The sequence below is a fragment of the Stenella coeruleoalba genome (assembly GCF_951394435.1).
Source record: "Stenella coeruleoalba genome assembly, chromosome: 11".
In the NCBI taxonomy this organism is placed as follows: domain Eukaryota; kingdom Metazoa; phylum Chordata; class Mammalia; order Artiodactyla; family Delphinidae; genus Stenella; species Stenella coeruleoalba.
Genome location: NC_137157.1, coordinates 61,453,603 through 61,472,104, shown reverse-complemented (window position 1 = coordinate 61,472,104; position 18,502 = coordinate 61,453,603). Strand labels below are relative to the sequence as shown.

The 18,502-nt window shown below is 41.5% G+C and overlaps 1 protein-coding gene across 1 annotated transcript in view; it reads left to right on the top strand.

The window, feature by feature from the left end:
* SCN8A (sodium voltage-gated channel alpha subunit 8) overlaps positions 1-18,502 on the top strand; it is a 174,531-nt gene that overhangs the window by 74,373 nt on the left and 81,656 nt on the right. Inside the window, exons 3-6 of the mRNA XM_079937623.1 lie at positions 10,094-10,213; positions 12,136-12,224; positions 12,876-13,004; positions 14,875-14,966. Coding sequence (XP_079793749.1) covers positions 10,094-10,213; positions 12,136-12,224; positions 12,876-13,004; positions 14,875-14,966 — 430 coding nt within the window. The remainder of the gene's footprint in view (positions 1-10,093; positions 10,214-12,135; positions 12,225-12,875; positions 13,005-14,874; positions 14,967-18,502) is intronic.

Here is an 18,502-nt window from a genome sequence, read left to right as displayed (position 1 = left end):
GGATCTTCCCGGACCGGGGCACGAACCCGTGTTCCCCGCAGCGGCAGGCGGACTCTCAACCACAGCGCCACCAGGGAAGCCCGAACCTGTGCTTTTCAGAAGGCTCATCTTATGCCGGCATGACACATTTGTTAATACTCCATGCCGTAACTTGTGAAGAGCTGTTCCACCGCTGCTAATGGGCCTTGTGCTCACACACATTCAGTGACTGTTGTTATAAACTGATATTTTCCCTTGGGCCATAAACCGCAATTCAATTTCAGTTTCCCTTTTAACTCATTTACTTCACGAAGATCTAATTTAAGACAGATTAGGTAGAATATTATTGGACTTCATGAGTACCAAGTGACTGTTGCTTAAGAAATATTCTCGTAAGAATCCAAGGCTTGCTGTCCTTCCCGTTCCTCCTGAGCTTTAAAGGATCTGGTGTTGGAGCACAGTATCGAATAAGGGACGAATCTTCTTTTCTGGATTCTTACCAGCAGTTTAACAATGATGACTGACATTTAAATCAGCCATGTGTATGACTTTAAAATGCTTTTGTATATATTTTTTTAAAAGCCAACCCATCACCAGTCATCCCTATCCATTCTCTCTCCCATAGTCACTGTCCCGCTAAGAACAGGGGGTATAAGTAAGGGATATAGGGCAGGGAAAAAGCAGCCTGTGGTACAGTTCTGTCTGGTACCCTTCTGCCCCATGCTGCCCTCTGCCCACATAAGTATAGTTGTCAGGATAGTATTAAGCACTGTTGACCATGGACTTGACAGAGTTTCAGTTGAAGGAGCAAAATAAGTAACTCAGGAGAGTTCTAGCAAGATGTAATGTGAAGGAATGAATAACAGTAGGTTTTCTCCTCAAAGGTACGGTTTGCTGCTTTGTTGCACTGAATGTTGGATGCTTCTGTGCATTTTGCAAACTGTAGACTCACAGATTGCAGAGCTGGAAAGGACCTGGGTACGCCCGTCAGGCAGCCCCCTCTCTCACGTTAGAGATGAGGAAAACGAGATCCAGAGAGCTGCAGGGGCTCCCCCAGGCCACATAGCCAGGTAGAGGCAGGTGAAGAAGGACAACCTATGTGTTTTAATACCTGACAGGTGATGTGGCAGTTCTCAAATCCTGATGAGCACAGATTCCTCTGCAGCTTGTGTATCAGAACCTCTGAGGTGGGACTTGAGAATCTGCTTTTTTTTTTTAAAGCTGATCAGATCATTCTTAAGCAACCAGTCTGGTTTAGGTCAGAACTGGTGTTAGTACATAACAGGGATTAGCCAACCTTGATCCCTGGCCCAGATCAGCTCTGCCATTTGCTTTTCTACAGCCCATGAGTTAAGAAGAAGGGTTTTCACGGGACTTCCCTGGCGGTCCACTGGTTAGGACTCCGCGCTTCCACTGCAGGGGGCACAGGTTCCATCCCTGGTTGGGGAACTAAGATCCCACAAGCCTCATGGTGTGGCTAAAAAAAAAAAAGAAGGTTTTTCACATTTTTAAAGGGTTGGGGAAAAGTCAAGAGCATAATAATATTTTGTGATATGTGAAAATTTTATGAAATTAAAATTTCCTTGTCTGTAAATAAAGTTTTATTTGAACACAGCCACTCATTTGTTTACGTATTGTCTGTGGTTACTTTTGCAACTACAATGGCAGGTTGTTGCAACAGGGACTGTATGGCCCATAGAACCTATAATATTTGCTATCTGACCCTTTACAGAAAAGGTTTGCTGACCCCTGATATATATTATTCTATCTCTCAGATAAGCCCTGCAAGCCCCAGTGTTAAACGGAGATTGCTAAGCTTTGAGAACTTGTGTTGGTCCAAACAGCATCTTGCTTTATGCAAAAGATGAAGTTTGAAAAACTGCATATGAATTAAGCATATGTAAATCTAATTATTTTAACAGTAAAGTATGTTTTATTGTAATACAACTTGCTGCTTGAAGTATGGAGGATTCACCTTCGTTTCTGGAGGTTTGGTGAAAGCTAGATGTTTTTTTCTCTTTGAATAGAAAAAATATCTCCTGTTTTTATACTTGATAAAGATAGAGGGTGTAAATATCTAGAAAGGAGTGATGATAAACTATTCTGTATACAGTATTCAGTATCCAAATTAATTGTGAAATTTCTACTTCACACATAAAATGGCCATAAGGAAGCCTTTATACCTACAAAACCATCGTTTTACAATTCACTGAAAAGACCTAGTTTCAGCACTGTACTCATTCAGAATCCTAGCTACCTCCTAGTTCTTCTTCAACCAAGGCCTAACAACTTCAGTTTCCTAACGTCTTCCTTTTCCTTTTCCTCTTCTCCTTTTCCCTCACCTCAGACATACAAGCATTTGTTCAGTCACCAAGCAACAGGCATTTATCGAGCATCTGCTCCATGCCAGGTGCTGTGCAGGCTCTGATTCTGAGATAGGAAACACCCTCAGTGGTCCCTCTAGACCTACCTTTCCATCATGACCAAACTACAAGATGAGAAATTGGGAAGGTGCAGAGTTTGTTAACTTTTAACAACCCTGTTGCCTGTCTTCTTCTAAGGCAGGTAGGTGACTTTGGAAAGGCCCAGCCTGGTGGTTTTGGATCCTGGGGCACAGGCCAGTGCTTCCTCCCTTGTTACTGAGGCTTTTATGCAGCGTACCCCAGGGGCTCAACGTTCTCATTCACCAGAGACCCCACCCCCCACACCAGGTTCATTCTCTGCCATGTTCCCATTGAACTGCCTCTCAATCTGGTACAATAGGAGCTGTAAAGAGGCTCTAAACTTGGCATAATACGTTGCTCCTTGCTGCCTGACCTTTGATAGGTGGCGTCCCTCTCCTGAGCTTTTGTGAGATGCACAGAGGATAATAATCCCTCCTTCACACGTACTTCACGGGAATATTATGAGGTTGAATGAGGAGGTTATTTAAAAGGCTTGGCATTTTCAGAGAGGGGGTTGCTATAGAAACACAGAGGAGTACAAGTACTTCAGAGAGGGGGTTTTGAGAAAGTGCAGGCCTCTTTGTTTCTTTGGGAAGCCAAAATATGGAAGAGCCAGTAGCTCAGCCCTTGACCTCTTTCGGCCTAACCCCAAGTCTACTACTTCCTCTTGCTTTTAGGATTAGTCTTTCCCTGCAGCGTGCCCCACTGGAACCAGTCCCTTCTAGTACAGGAAGAACATTATTGCAGTGCATTCTCACCCTGGGGATGGTGCATTGAGCACTTCCAGGATGTATATGGCTCAGTACCAGCACTGCTTTTCTACTGTGGAGAGACCGGTGTGGCTCTGTCAGATTAGGAAAGGAAAGAGCGGAAGATGAGAAGACAGGAACTTTGAAAAGTCTGCCAGCCACCGTTTATTGGGAGTGCTTGGCCTGAGCGTTATATTGGAGCTGTGGGAGGCAGTGGGAGGAGTGAGGTTGGTTCCCGCTCTCCAAGAGCTTGAAACTTAGTTCTAGGAGTAGGTGGAGAGGGTGGAGGGGAGGGTACAAAAAGAGCTGGGAGAATAATGAAAGACACAAACTCTGAGTGTAGAAAAGGGGGAGCTCAGAGTAACTGGAAATATACCACAGAAAGGTGGGTCCTCAGTACCAAATTCAAAATACCGCTGACCTCTGTGGGAAGGAGAGTGTGTATTTGGAAAGGAGTGCAGAAAGGAGCAGTATTGGTAAGGCATTATTTCCTAGGCTAACTGATGGGTGCATAAATGTGGTATCGTTCTTTAGAACTTTTTATATGTCTTATACCTCTTACATGGTTCAGTTTTGTGCGTGTTTTTGTGGTGTTTTGTTTTCATTGAGATACAGTTCACAAGCTAGAAAATCCACCATTTTAAAGTGTACAATTCATTGGTTTTTTGTTCACAAGGTTTGCAGGCATTACCACTATCTAGTTTCACAACACTTTCATCACCCTAGAGAGACCCATTTGCAGCGAGTTCCTAATCCCCTCTCCATCCAGCCCTAGGCAGCCACTAACCAACTTTCCATCAAGATTTGCCTGTTCTGGACGTTTCACGTAAACGAAATCGTACGACATGTGGCCTTTTGTGTCTGAACTCTTTTCAGGATTTTGCAAGACCATGTTGTAGCATGTATAAACACTTAAATTCTCTTTCTTTTTTTTCCTTGGCCCAGATGTCCTTATTTTTCAAAAAGCTCCTTAAATCTTTCTGAAGTTCAGAATGGGTTGGGAACCACTTTTAGCTATGACTATTCTTAATTCTATTATTTGGCTTGTAATAAAACTGATTTTTAAAAATGTATCAATAACACCTTACTGGGCACTTTTCAGGTAGTAATGTACAGTTGACCCTTGAACGATGCAGGGGTTAAGGCCATGGACCCTCAGCATAGTTGAAAATCCACATATAATTTCTAGCCAGCCCTCCAAACATGCAGTGTCCCCCACACCTGCGCTCCCTTAGTGTCTGCGGTTCCTCTGTACCTGTGCTTCCGCAGCCACAGATTCAACCGACTGTGGAGCGTGTAGCACTGTAGGATTTACTATTGAAAAAATCCACGTACAGGTGGACCTGAGCAGTTCAAACCCACGTTGTTCAAGGGTCAATATATTTTTATTGTGGTAAACTATACATAACACAAAATTTACCATTTTAACCATTTTTAAGTGCACAATTCAGTGGTATTAAATACATCCACCATGTTGTACATGTTGCCACTGTCCATGTCCACAAATTTTTTTATCATCCCAAACAGAAACTTTGCCCATTAAACCATAACTGTCCAATCCTCCTGCCTGAGGCCCCTCATAAACTCTATTCTACTTTCTGCCTCTATGAATTTGCTAATTCTAGATACCTCAGATAAGTGGAATCATATAACATTTGTCCTTTTGTGTCTGGCTTATTTCACTTAGCATAATGTCTTCCAGGTTCATCTATGTTGTAGCATATGTCAGAATTTCAATCCTTTTAAGACTGGAGAGTATCCTGTTACATGGATATATGCCACATTTTGTTTACCTGTTTGTCAGTTGATGGGTTGTTTCCACTTTTGCAGTATTTTGAATAGTGCTTTTATGAACATCCATGTATACGTTTTTGCGTGAACCTGTTTTTAGTTCTCCTGGATATATAGCTAGGAGTGGAATTGCTGGGTCATGTGGTAACTCATTGTTTAACTTTTGAGGAACTGCCAACTGTTTTCCAAAGTGGATTAACAATTTTATATTCCTGCCAGTAATATATGAGAGTTCCAGTTTCTTTATATTCTTGCCAGCATTTGTTATTTTCCATGTTCTTTTTTTAAATTATTACCATCCTAGTGGATGTAAAGAGGTATCTCATTGTGGTTTTATTTGCATTTCCCTAATGACTAATAATGTTGAATATCTTTTCATGTGCTTATTGGCTGTTTGTATATCTGCTTTGTAGAAATGTCTATTTAAATCCTTACCCATTTTTAAGTTGGATTATTTGTCTTTTTACTGTCGAGTCGTAGGTGTTTTTTTTTTTTTTAATCTATTCTGGCTGCTAAACCCTTATTAGATACATGATTTGCAAATATTTTCACCCATCCTTTGGGTTGTCTTTTCACTTTCTTAATAGTGTCATTCGCTGCACAAAAGTTTTGAATTTTGATGAAGTCTCGTTTATCTATTTTTTTCGTTGGTTGCTTGTGCTTCAGGTGTCACACCTGTGACACCATTGCCTAATCCAAAGGTATAAAGATCTACACCTATGTTTTCTTCAATGAGTTTTATAGTTTTAGCCTTTACATTTAGGTCTTTGATCCATTTTGAGTTAATTTTCATATCGGGTGTGAGATAGAGGTTCAGATTCATTCTTTTGCATGTGGTTATCAAGTTGTCCCAGCACCATTTATCGAAGACTGCTCTTTCCCCTTTAAATTGTCTTGGAACCCTTGTCGAAAATCAATTGACTATAGACGTATGGGTTTATTTCTGGACTCTCAATTCTATCCTATTGCTGTGTTTGGCTATCCTTATGTTAGTACCACAGTTTTGATTATTATAGCTTTGTGGTAAGCTTTGAAATGGAGAAGTGCGAGTCTTCAACTTTGTCCTTATTTTTTCAAGATTGTTTTGGCTATTTTGGTTCCCTTAAATTTCTATACAGATTTTAGGATCAGCTTGTTAGTTTGTGCCCAAAAAGGCAGTTGAAATTTTGATAGAGATTGCATTGAACCATAACAATATTAAGTCTTGCAATCCATGAGTGCAAGATGTCCTTCCATTTATTTATGTTTTTTTCAATTTCTTTTAATGATGTTTTATAGTTTTCAGTGTATAAGTCTTATACTTCTTTTGTTAAATTTATTCCTAGGTGTTTTATTCTTTTGGATGCTCTTGTAAATGGAGTTGTTTTCTTTCTCTTTTTTCTTTTTATAGTTTTTAAAACATTTATTTATTTAATTTATTTTTGACTGCATTGGGTCTTTGTTGCTGTGCACGTGGGCTTTCTCTAGTTGCGGCGAGTGGGGGCTACTTTTTGTTGCGGTGCGCGGGCTTCTTATTGCGGTAGCTTGTCCTGTTGCGGAGCACGGGCTCTAGGCACACAGGCTTCAGTAGTTGTGGCGTGCGGGATCAGTAGTGGTTCGCAGGCTCAGTAGTTATGGCTCGCGGGCTCTAGAGTCCAGGCTCAGTAGTTGTGGCACACGGGCTTAGTTGCTCCTTGGCATGTGGGATCTTCCTGGACCAGGGCTGCTCGAACCCGTGTCCCCTGCATTGGCAGGTGAATTCTTAGCCACTGAGCCACCAGGGGAGCCCCATAGCGTTGTGTTCTTTTTTTTTTTTTTTTTGTCGTACACGGGCCTCTCACTGTTGTGGCCTCTCCTGTTGCAGAGCACAGGCTCCGGACGCGCAGGCTCTGCGGCCATGGGTCACGGGCCCAGCCGCTCTATAGCATTGTTTTCTTAATTTCATTTTCAGATTGTTTATTGCTAGTATATGGAAATACAACTGATTTTTATATGTTGGTCTTGTGTCTTGGAACCTTGCTGAACTCGTTTATGAGCTCTGATAGTTTTGTGTGTATCTATTCCTTAGGGTTTTCCATATACGAGATCATTTCATCTGCAAATAGAAATAGTATTTCTTGCTTAATTGGCTTGTCTAGAACGTCCCGTACAGTGTTGAATGGAAGTGGTGAGAGTGGAATCCTTGTTCCTCATTTTAGGGAGAAAGCTTTTAGTCTTTTAACATTAAAAACGATGTTAGCTGTGGATTTTTCATAGATGCCCTTTATCAGGTTAAGGAAGTTCCCTTCTATTTCTAGTTTGTTGAATGTTTTTATTACAAAAGAGTATTGGATTTTGTCAAACGTTTTTTCTGCATCTATTGAGATGATCATGCAGCAATTATGCTTTATTTTATTAATATTTTGTATTACATTGATTGCTTTTCATATGTTAAATCATCTTTGCATTTCTGGGTTAAATCTCACTTGGTCGTGGTGTATAATCCTTATTTTATATGCTACCAGATACTGTTGGCTGGTACTTTGTTGAGGCTTTTTGTATCTATATTCATAAGGGATATTAGTCTATAGTTTTCTTTTCTTGTAATGTCTTTGTATGGTTTTGTATCAAGGCAGTACTGACCTTACAGAATGAGTTGGGAAGTGTGCCCTTTTCTTCTATTCTTTGGAAGAATTTGTGAAGGATCGGTGTTAATTCTTTAAACATTTGGTAGCATTCATCAGAGAAGCCATCTGGTCCTGGGCTTTTCTTTGTGAGCGTTCATTTTTTTAATGCAAGGTGCAGAAGAGTATTTATGGTAGAATCCCATTTGAGAGAGAGAGAGAAGGAGAGTCTTTTTAAGGCATATTTATGTTATATTAATACAGAAAAGTTTTGAAAAGATATACAAGCAGCAAAGGTTATCGTTGGGTCATGAGATGGAACTTGTCTTCTCGTCCCTTTTTTTTTTTTTTTTTTTGTGGTACACGGGCCTCTCACTGTTGTGGCGTCTCCCGTTGCGGAGCACAGGCTCCGGATGCGCAGGCTCAGCGGCCATGGCTCACGGGCCCAGCCGCTCCGCGGCACGTGGGATCCTCCCGGACTGGGGCACGAACCCGCGTCCCCTGCATTGGCAGGCGGACTCTCAACCACTGCGCCACCAGGGAAGCCCGTCCTCTCTTCCTTTTTTAATGATTATGAACGTGTTTTGCTTTAAATTAAAAAACAGAACAAACCCAAAAACCTACTTAAAATGGCTAGCATTTGACCATTTGCTTTTTTCACCTGCATGGTGAGATGCTAGGGCTGTGTACCTGCCACTGACCTTGTGTCCTTAGGAACTCAGTCTAGTAGGCCCCTACATCTCTCTCCAGCTTCACAGTCTGCTGCTCCCCCTCTCTATTTTATCCTCCATCAACACTGAATTACTTATCAATTCCCTGAAAACACCCACAGTCTGTGCTACTGTGCCTTTGTAATCCTATGTTGGTCCCTTTCCTTGCCAACCCTTCCTCCTTTATCTGCCCAGTTAATCTCTCTTAATCTCCGCTTGTCCTTTAAAACCCCTTCCAAATGTTTAGTTACCTGCCTTTGTGAACACCTCGCAACCCACTCTCTTCCCTTGCATTTCCCACCCAATGGGGGAAAAATCTCTCTCTCCTGCTGCCTCATACATTACGCATATTTTTGTTACTGAACTTTGTATTTACCCTGCATCATAATTACTAGTTCATATATATGTCTTCCCTAAAAGTACAATTTTATTCAATCTTGTATCCAAGGAGCTTAGCACAATGCTCGGCACAAAACATGCTCAAAAAGATTTTAATTGAATTGAGGTCATGCGACAGGAAAAGGCATTCTGGGTAGGATGAGCAATGAGAGCCAAGACCAAAGTTTAAATGACTATAACCTGTACTGGTTTGGCAAGACAGGAGGATTCATGCCAGGAATGATTTTGGCAAGGCTGATAATGGAGGCTCTTAAAAGCCAGACAGAGTAGACTTGGTAGGTAAATACTGGCGGAATGAAGAACCCTCCCCACCTCCTTTGAGTTTTTGCTCAAATCTCTCTTCTCGGTAGGCTTACCCTGACCACCTGAGAGGGATAGACTCGGAGTTTGGGGTTGATAGATGCAAACTATTACATTTAGGATGGATAAACAATAGGGTCCTATTGTGTAGCACAGGGAACTATATCCAATCTCGTGGGATAAACCATAATGGAAAAGACTATTTAAAAAAAAAAAGAATGTGTATATGTGTATAACTGAGTCACTTTGCTGTACAGCAGAGAGGGGCACAACATTGTAAATCTACTATACTTCAAAAAAAAAAAACACCAAACCTGTCATCTCTCCGTTCACCTCATCCCCTGACCCCTGCACTCTAGAGCCTCCTTTCCCTGATCTTCTTCCTTTTTCCCTAGCACTTATCACATTTGGTGTAATTTACTTACTCATTATGTTTTTTATTTATTATCTGTCTCCCCCCTTAGAGTATAAGCTCCTCACACTAGGGTGGCCTTGTTTACTGATACTTCCCAAGCACCTAGAACGTTGCCTGGCATATAGTAGGCACTGAGTAAATATTTGTTGAGTGAATGAATCCTAAATTAATAAACTTAAGGCTTCCCTGGTGGTGCAGTGGTTGAGAGTCCGCCTGCCGATTCAGGGGACACGGGTTCGTGCCCTGGTCCGGCAAGATCCCACGTGCCGCGGAGCGGCTGGGCCCGTGAGCCATGGCCACTGAGCCTGTGCGTCCAGAGCCTGTGCTCCGCAACGGGAGAGGCCACAGCAGTGAGAGGCGCGCGTACCGCAAAAAAACAAAAAAAAGGGAAACAAAAATAAACTTAAGTATCTTGTCCAGAGCTGGCATAAAATAGTTTACGTATAATTCAAATGTCTTGTTTCTGAAAGGAAAGTTTATTCTGTAAAACTGCTGAGATAGTGTCATCTATTTGTAATGTAATCTGGGGCAGGGAGGGGGGAGGGAGGTGAGGGAAAGAGGTTTCTCTTGCCTTAATATTGCCTGAAGGTTTCTTGCCCTAGACACCAAACTGGGAAGTAAAACTTACAAGTACATTTGAGTTTATTTCTTGCCTAGAAAAATGTTGTTTCATGTGATGATTAATTCCCATGCTTTAATAATTTCTCTCTCTCTTTTTCCACAGACCTTTGTAGTATTAAACAGAGGGAAAACTCTCTTCAGATTTAGTGCCACGCCTGCCTTGTACATTTTAAGTCCTTTTAACCTGATACGAAGAATAGCTATTAAAATTTTGATACATTCATATCCTTTTCTGCAAATGTGGAGTGTGTGCAGGAGTTGCATGGTCGCTGGTGTGTGTTTCTGAATGTGGACAACTTGATTGTATATTAAGTATTTTACCAATAGTGTAGGTGACTATCCCACCAGTTAGAAGTTTTAAGAGTGACTTCTGCTGAATCCTGAGTTGAGCTGCAGCAAATTCTTTTTTCTTAGGATGATGTCATGGGAGTCTGGAATTTTGTGGGTATCATTAAGAGCAACAAATGAAGATGGTAACCTTTTACTGAAGTCTTACTTTTTAAAGCACTCAGACTTCAAGATTGTTCAGCTTCTTATATATTAAAGTCCATATTAGAATTTTTGAAAGGCTACTTCTTGAGTTACAAATAATTGAATGAGTGTTTTAGAGATCTGCCTTGAATATTTTTGATTTCTTGAACAGTGAGCTTAGAAAGTATCTAGGATAGTTTTTCAGATTAAATGGCCTCCTTGGTACAGAGGTTTAGATCTAGATTGCAAGATTGCTATGAATCTGTTTTGGTGTTTTTGCTCCCCTTAAACAGAAAATGCCCATTTATTCATGTGGCTTGACTTTTATGTCTTATTAATATAGGAGAGTATATGACAGATGACAAATTATGTGATGGGGTTAGCAACTTTGCATAGTGACTTTAAACTTTCATGGTTGGCCTTCAATTTGACAGTACTTAGTCCCATGCTTCAGGGTTTTTGTACCCTCCAAGTAGGATGAGGAAACCAGCAGTTGCTACTTTGTAAATAGGTTTGCTGAGCTTTTGCACGTTTTATTAACAGTAAGAACTTCGCAACCTGGTCTGGAATCTTTGGTTTACAAGCAACATAGATCTGAAACCTAAAGGCTTATAAGTAAATAAATAACTCACAATGGACTTCTTCCCTTTTTGCTGGATCAGAAGATGGTGTTTTTTCTCGTCTAGCCAGAACATGTTGTTATTCCCTGAAGAAAAATACAGCTGTAGTGAAGAAAAAAATCCAGCTGTAAGAAGTAGTTTTTCTTTTTAAAACTCCACTAATAGAATGAAGATAGTGAATGCCATTAGCAAGAGAGAGTGAATTAGCAACAAATGAGATATGGCTTCTGTGCTTATTAAAGTGACAGTTTGAGTTCGAGTAACTCATATTGACCTGAAGCCGTTTAATTTTTCTCAGTAGACAAGAACAGGAAGGGCTGAGAGAGATCCTGGATGGAATTAAAATGGCAACAGAATGATTTGCTACCCATAAACATTCCCAGGCACTTTCAGAATGATCAGATGAATTTGCCTCGTTACCTAATTCTTAGGAGTACGGAGGTGCAGATGTCCTTAAAATCCTTACCCAATGTACCATAACTGGTTTCCCAGATTGGACAAATTCAGCGTACATTGACTGTTGCCTTGCCCCACAAGAACAATCAGACCTTTGGAAGACTATTAAAAAAAAGAAAAATCATTAATGACATGCCCATTTCCAAATAACGGGTAATGCAAGATAATTAACAATAAATGACTACTGAATAATATAGATTAGATTTAATTTATTTTCTCACCTGATGACTTTGGCATCTGGTGGACTGCAAGATTTCTGGTTATTGGGCAGAGAGGTATTTAGAGGCATAAGTGGTAAGAGGGAGAAATGTTTATCCAAAAGGAGTAGAGCAGTGACAGTGCTTTTGAAAGAAAGAGAGTGGCCATGCTGCTGTGTCCACTCACATTCTCTGGCCAGGTGTGGGTCCACATGGTGGCACTCTCTGTTCATGGTGATGACCACAGTTTTCATTATCACCTCGCCTTTTCCTCCTCTCTGTGCTTTGTCTCCTTTCAGGTTACTGATTTAATTCCTGTGATACCCAATGCGATGTGTGTTTGCTTCCTGAGGATAAAAACTGGCCAGATTTTGTATATTCTCCCTTGACTTTTTTCTACAGTGTTTAGCATGATCATTATGTGCACTATTTTGACCAACTGTGTATTCATGACTTTTAGTAACCCTCCTGAATGGTCGAAGAATGTGGAGTAAGTAGCTCATTTATTTATTTTTCTGCCAGCTTGTTTTAAGTATTTTTAGTCACTGAATCTTGCACTGCACAGCCTATCCACCAAGGAAGAAAATTATTGCCCACTTTTCATGTCACAAAGATGTGTGAGGATACGTGTGGAATTTAAGAACTATCCTTAGAAGTCAACTCTAGAAAGAGAAAGTATGCCCTGGAAGTTACTACTCATCACCTCTGCCCTCTCCTGTGTCAGCCAGTGCTTTGACTTGCTGCCCCATCACCATCTTGTACCTCAGTTCCTGATGATACTGCCTTCTTCTCCAACATTAGCTTTCCCTTTCTTTTTGACTTGTCTCAAGTTAAAATTAGCTGTGGGGCCTCCTCGCCTGGTTCAAAATGATCATGTGCTAGATGGCAATACAGAGTTTTTTCTTTGCAATACCCGTCAGGGCCCAGTGCAACATTCCAGAGTTCTTGCTTTGTGCATTTCAGTAATTTTCATTTGAAGCATCCCTTTCTCTTCCTCACTTCCTTTCTGCTGCATTGGCTGTGTTCTTTCTGTTTTGTCTCTGTTAGTTGAAGCCATCCGTCGGCAAGTGTTATCTTAAAAGATTCATTTAAAGTTTCTGTCTGTTCAGAAATTACCTCAAGATATCCGTTTCTTTGACAGGTACACGTTCACAGGGATTTATACATTTGAATCACTAGTGAAAATCATTGCAAGAGGTTTCTGCATAGATGGCTTTACCTTTTTACGGGATCCGTGGAACTGGTTAGATTTCAGTGTCATCATGATGGCGTAAGTTCTCTGCTTACTTTATTGGTGTTCTGGGTGATTATGTGTGTGTGGTTGTACTCTTGGGTGTGTTTGTATGACAGTTTGTAAGTGTGAGTTGGTGGGCTTAGTTGTATGAGGAATTAATGGATAACCGTGTAAGGTGGTGGTATGGACTTATGCCTATGATTCTTGCTTATGAGGGCCTCTTGTGGTTCAGGAAATGACAGCATGTATATATGGGAGGTGGTGAGCAGAGGCTTGACAGCTGGGAGAGAAAGTAGGAAGTGATTTCCCATTGACACTCCCTCATATTTTATTTTCCCCTACAGCATTGACCCGGGGTCGCACAATTATCACTAGGCGGCCTCGGTGAAGACCTCAGATTTTTTAGGTGTAAACCTTAGGCTGGAACTCAGTGTCCTGGGTATGTTATATCACATGTAATTTCATGAGGCTATCCAGATGTTGCGGAATTCAGAGCATATTTTAGAGTCAAAACATGAGCCAAGTGTATCCAATCTGGTCACTTCGTAAAGAATTACCGACCAGAGCTTCAAACTATTATTACTAGGGAGCAGTGTAACCCCACGTTGGTATGCTAGGGTAATCTGTGTTGTTTTAACAATGAAAATGTATCTCTTTGGGAAGTTTAGCTGGTGATAGAAGAGTTATAGCAGACTTTATTTTTATTTTCAGGTTGGGAAAGTACTTTGCGGTTTGGTAGGGGCTAAGTGTGTTGTCTAGATTGTGTGTGTGTTCATGTGTATGCACACAGACGTGTAAGAAATTGAGTGCATCTGTGTATGTATGGGTCTGAACGTCAGATAGAAAAATGTATTTCAACTGTAAAGTGTGAATGAATGATATGCATTGAATATTTGAAACTGGAACTTTGACTTTCTGTTATATTAAGACAATTTCTAGCTTTCCAGCATTATGAATACACATTGGTGTTCATTTAAAATTTAAGTGTCCTTGCTAGGCACAGAGCTGGTGAGCACTTAACACAATATGGGCACTTAACACAGTGCCACAGTGCCACATTGGCACTTAAATGAGCACTTAACACAATATTGGCTCTGATCCCATGATCTAGCCCTGTTTTTGTATGTCACGGGCTAAAACTTCATCTGTAGGCATGACTGCAAAGATATGCATACAACTCTTAGATAAGTCATTTATGCAGAGATTTAGGCATTTTTGCCGTTGTCAACTAGGGAGTTACTTTGATGTAGGTTTGTTTTTATGAGACTCCTGTTGCAGAAATTTGTCTCCTTTTCCTAAGAAATTGTTCATAAAACTTGGAGACATAAGCCTTTGAATACCTCCTGGCCTTCCTTTTTACTAAAAAAGAAGTGAATGGACTAAGTAGTCATTCTGATTGGGATCTGCACATCACAATGCTGAGGAAGAAAGGAAGCCCTAGGAACCTTCTGGTGGTATCACTTCCTTCAGATACACTTTTGAATTCTCCTTGCCCAATTGAAAAAAAAATGTGTTCCTTAAATGTTTATATTTTGAAACTTTTCTTTTTCAAGGAAATAAATGAAACCATAGCTTGTATATAAGACCCTTTCTTACCCCCGTTCTCAAACCCTCGCCCAGTGGTACCATTACAAGTTAACTTTGGTTTGATTCTGCAGGTATATAACAGAGTTTGTAAACCTAGGCAATGTTTCAGCTCTACGCACTTTCAGGGTACTGAGGGCTTTGAAAACTATTTCGGTAATCCCAGGTAAGATGGCCCGGGGTTGGTGTTAGGTGTTGGGTTAGGGCCCTGACGTGACGTATTGTACTTTTTGTTTTGTTGTGGTTTTGTTTTTTTCCTTCGGTGTTTGTGTTTGTGTCCGTGTTTGTCATTTGTGTCTGTGCGTGACCTCCCTTACTACAGATATGTGACAGAGTTTGTGGACCTGGGCAATGTCTCAGCGCTGAGAACATTCAGGGTTCTGCGAGCTTTGAAAACTATTTCTGTAATTCCAGGTGAGAAAATTTAAACACAAGACTGACTTTGCCTCATCTCCTCTCTCTCCTCCATTCATTTTGTCCACCACATTCTAAAGCGGCATCAGCACAGCTGATATGGCCTTGCATTCCGCATGTTTGTCCTGGGAGACGTTCTCTGGAATGGCTCTTTGGTCCTTAGCAGTATCTCTGACAGTGCTTGCTAGGCATGCGGCCCCCATTCCATCCATGCTTTGAAAAAGCACGTGCTTAAGAATCACTTGGATCTTACAATATCTGAAAGAATCGTCACGGAGCTAGCTGTCTCTTTGAATATCAATCACTTGCTTCCTAGCCTCATGGAATTACAGTAATTTTAACATTCACCATCATTCCATTGCTTATGATTTCTAGGCTTCCTGTCGCATGGTTTGCTGATGGGATGTTATTCGAAGAATTGTACTTTTATTGTTACTGTGTTAATGGAATTATTTAATCACAGAAGAGACCTTACCCAGTTAACTAGTCCAGTGTTCCAGACAAATTTAAGAGCCTGAACTTTAATAATCACTGTCTATCACATTCTGTTGCTGTCTGTTTCACTAGAATAAGAACCAGTAGACATCTACTACGTATGTATTCAGAGACCATTCTCAAACATAAATCCCAGTGAAAGCTTATGCAGGTGCTGTTAAAAAAAAAAAAGTCAAAGGTAAGGTAAGATACGTCTAAACATGCGGGCAAACAAAAAAGTACAGAAACTTCATAAGGAAAAAAAAAGGAATCCGCGGGTGGTTGAGAGGTAGTTGATTGACAGTCTCTCTAAAATTTTTGCCTTTTTTTTCCTTGGTTCTGGTTGAGCTAGCTCAGTGGTTCTTAACCTTTTGAAGGTTTTGAATCCTTTTGAGAATCAGATGAAAGGTCACAGGCACCACCCCCCAACACCAAAGCCCACCTGTGACCCCCAGGTTGAGATCCATTAATTTAATTCAAATCCTTTCTACCAGGTAATCACTATTTTTCTAAAGACCCGTCTTGAAATCTGGAAGGAAAGATATTTTAGTTAGTCTGCTAACTAAAATATTGTTGGCAGAAATGTGGCAGAAGTCAAGACTATGTTGTTGCTGGTTCGACTTTGGTTATGTTCAGGAGTTTTCAGGGAAGACTCCCGAGAGGCCAGGCTTTCCACTGCAGTTTTGTAGAAACAGGGACATGAAGAACAGAGGCATCCTATTCCTGGCATCACGTGGCTCTTCTCCTTGTGGCTGAACCAAAAATAATTCCTCTTTTCCCCTTTTCAACACGTTATCTAGATATCAGATGCAGAGAGAGGGAAGCACGGAGGTAGAATCCGAGAGAGGGAAGACTTAGAATGTAGCTTACTGAGAACCTCAGGAAGGTAAACCTCAAGTTTCTCCATTTACAGATTTGGGCTATGAAGCGGGCCAGTAAATTATGGCCCTATTACAAATGAATTCCAGGGCTTCCCTGGTGGCGCAGTGGTTGAGAGTCTGCCTGCCGATGCAGGGGACACGGGTTCATGCCCCGGTCCGGGAAGATCCCACATGCCACGCAGCGGCTAGGCCTGTGAGCCATGGCCGCTGAGCCTGCGCGTCCAGAGCTTGTGCTCCGCAACGGGAGAGGCCACAACAGTGAGAGGCCCGCGTACCACACACACACACACAAAAATTCCGGGCTTCCCTAGTGGCGCAGTGGTTGAGAGTCTGCCTGCCGATGCAGGGGACGTGGGTGCGAGCCCCGGTCCGGGAAGATCCCACATGCCGCGGAGCGGCTAGGCCCGTGAGCCACAAGCACTGAGCCTGCGCTCTAGACCCCGCAAGCCACAACTACTGAGCCCATGTGCCACAACTACTGAAGCCTGCACGCCTAGAGCCCGTGCTCCGCAATTAGAGAAGCCACCGCAATGAGAAGCCCGTGCACCGCAACAAAGAGGAGCCCCAGTTCGCCGCAACTAGAGAAAGCCCGCGTGCAGCAACAAAGACCCAGTGCAGCCAAAAATAAATAAATTTATTAAATGAAAAAGAAAACGAATTCCTTGGGACTTCCCTGGTGGTCCAGTGGCTAAGACTCGGTGCTCCCAGTGCAGGGGGCCTGGGTTTGATCCCTGGTCAGGGAACTAGATCCCACATGCCACAACTAAGAATTTGCATGCCACAACTAAAAGATCCCATGTGCTGCAACTAAGACCCAGTGCAGCCAAATAAATAAATATTTTTTTTAAATGAATTCCTTTATTTTTAGCAATGGTAGCTTACTGCTTATCAACCAGAGGCTGGGTGTCAGTTGGAGTATATTCTCCTTGGCAAAAAACTATAACCCTGACTTATCAAGGTTTAGTTCCTAGCCATTTCAAATCCGTTTGACAGAAAATTCAGCTCATTCTTTAGGCAGCTTCATGAAGCTTGTTGATGGCAGCCTAACCCTTAGGCAGGCCTTGTCTTATTTTTTTTTTTTTGAGACATCTGTACCACCAAATCTTTACTTTCATTTTTCCTTTGGTCTCTTTCCTCCTCTGGCCTCTTTTAAATATGATCCCATGTTTTCTGCTCACTTCCCCCAGCGTACTCCGCAAGGCATCTGTCTCTTTATGTTCTTGTGATCTCAAAACTTCTCTTCCAGAATTAAATTGGAAAGCTGCGTTCTGCTCACTAACTAGGGCAGCAGATGCTGTCTCTGCTCCAGCTCTTAGCCTCTGTCTCTGTCTCTGCTGTATGGTTAACTTCTGACCACAGCATTTCTGCAAGATAACTCTTGACTGATGTCACGTAATTTATCCTTATTACTTTCGTTTTATAGATATATATTCATGTCTAGTTTTATATTCTGTATTACAAATATATATTTATAAGCACAGTGCCTGGCCCATAGTAGTCCTCCATAAATGATTTTAGCAGTAGCAATTATAAAGAAGAAACCTAAACCCAAAGAAAGGGTTTGTATGAAGATTTAGACACCAGCTTCACAGTTTGAAATAGATTCCTGGATTCCTATTTCTAGAAGCACCCCGCAACTGAGATGGCTTTGGGAGGCTTTGGAAAATAACTTTAAGGGGTAATAAAGCCAATAATAGATCACTATCAGTGAATGGTATAATTGATACTGGAATTAAAGTGTGACTTTTAATCCCAAGTCCTTTTGCTCCCCATTCTACGTGTAGAGGGCTATTGCCTTGTTCCTACCTGCCTGTTACCCAGGTCTCCTTCCCAGGTGGTAACACCAGTGTATGAGGCAGTAGACCTGGGCCCTCTCTTGACTGGAAATCTAAGTCGTTTTGACTCCACAGTTACAGAGTTAGGCCATAGTTCCCTCTGAGTAAAGCCATTGCTTTGGGTACCAAGTTTTCTCATAGGCCACTTCAGTGGAATTGTTGCTTTCTTTTGCCTTTTCCTGCTCCTGGTTTGATGATCGGCTTTTGGTTTTTTTTAACATCTTTGTTGGAGTATAATTGCTTTACAATGGTGTGTTAGTTTCTGCTTTATAACAAAGTGAATCAGTTATACATATACATATGTTCCCATATCTCTTCCCTCTTGCGTCTCCCTCCCTCCCACCCT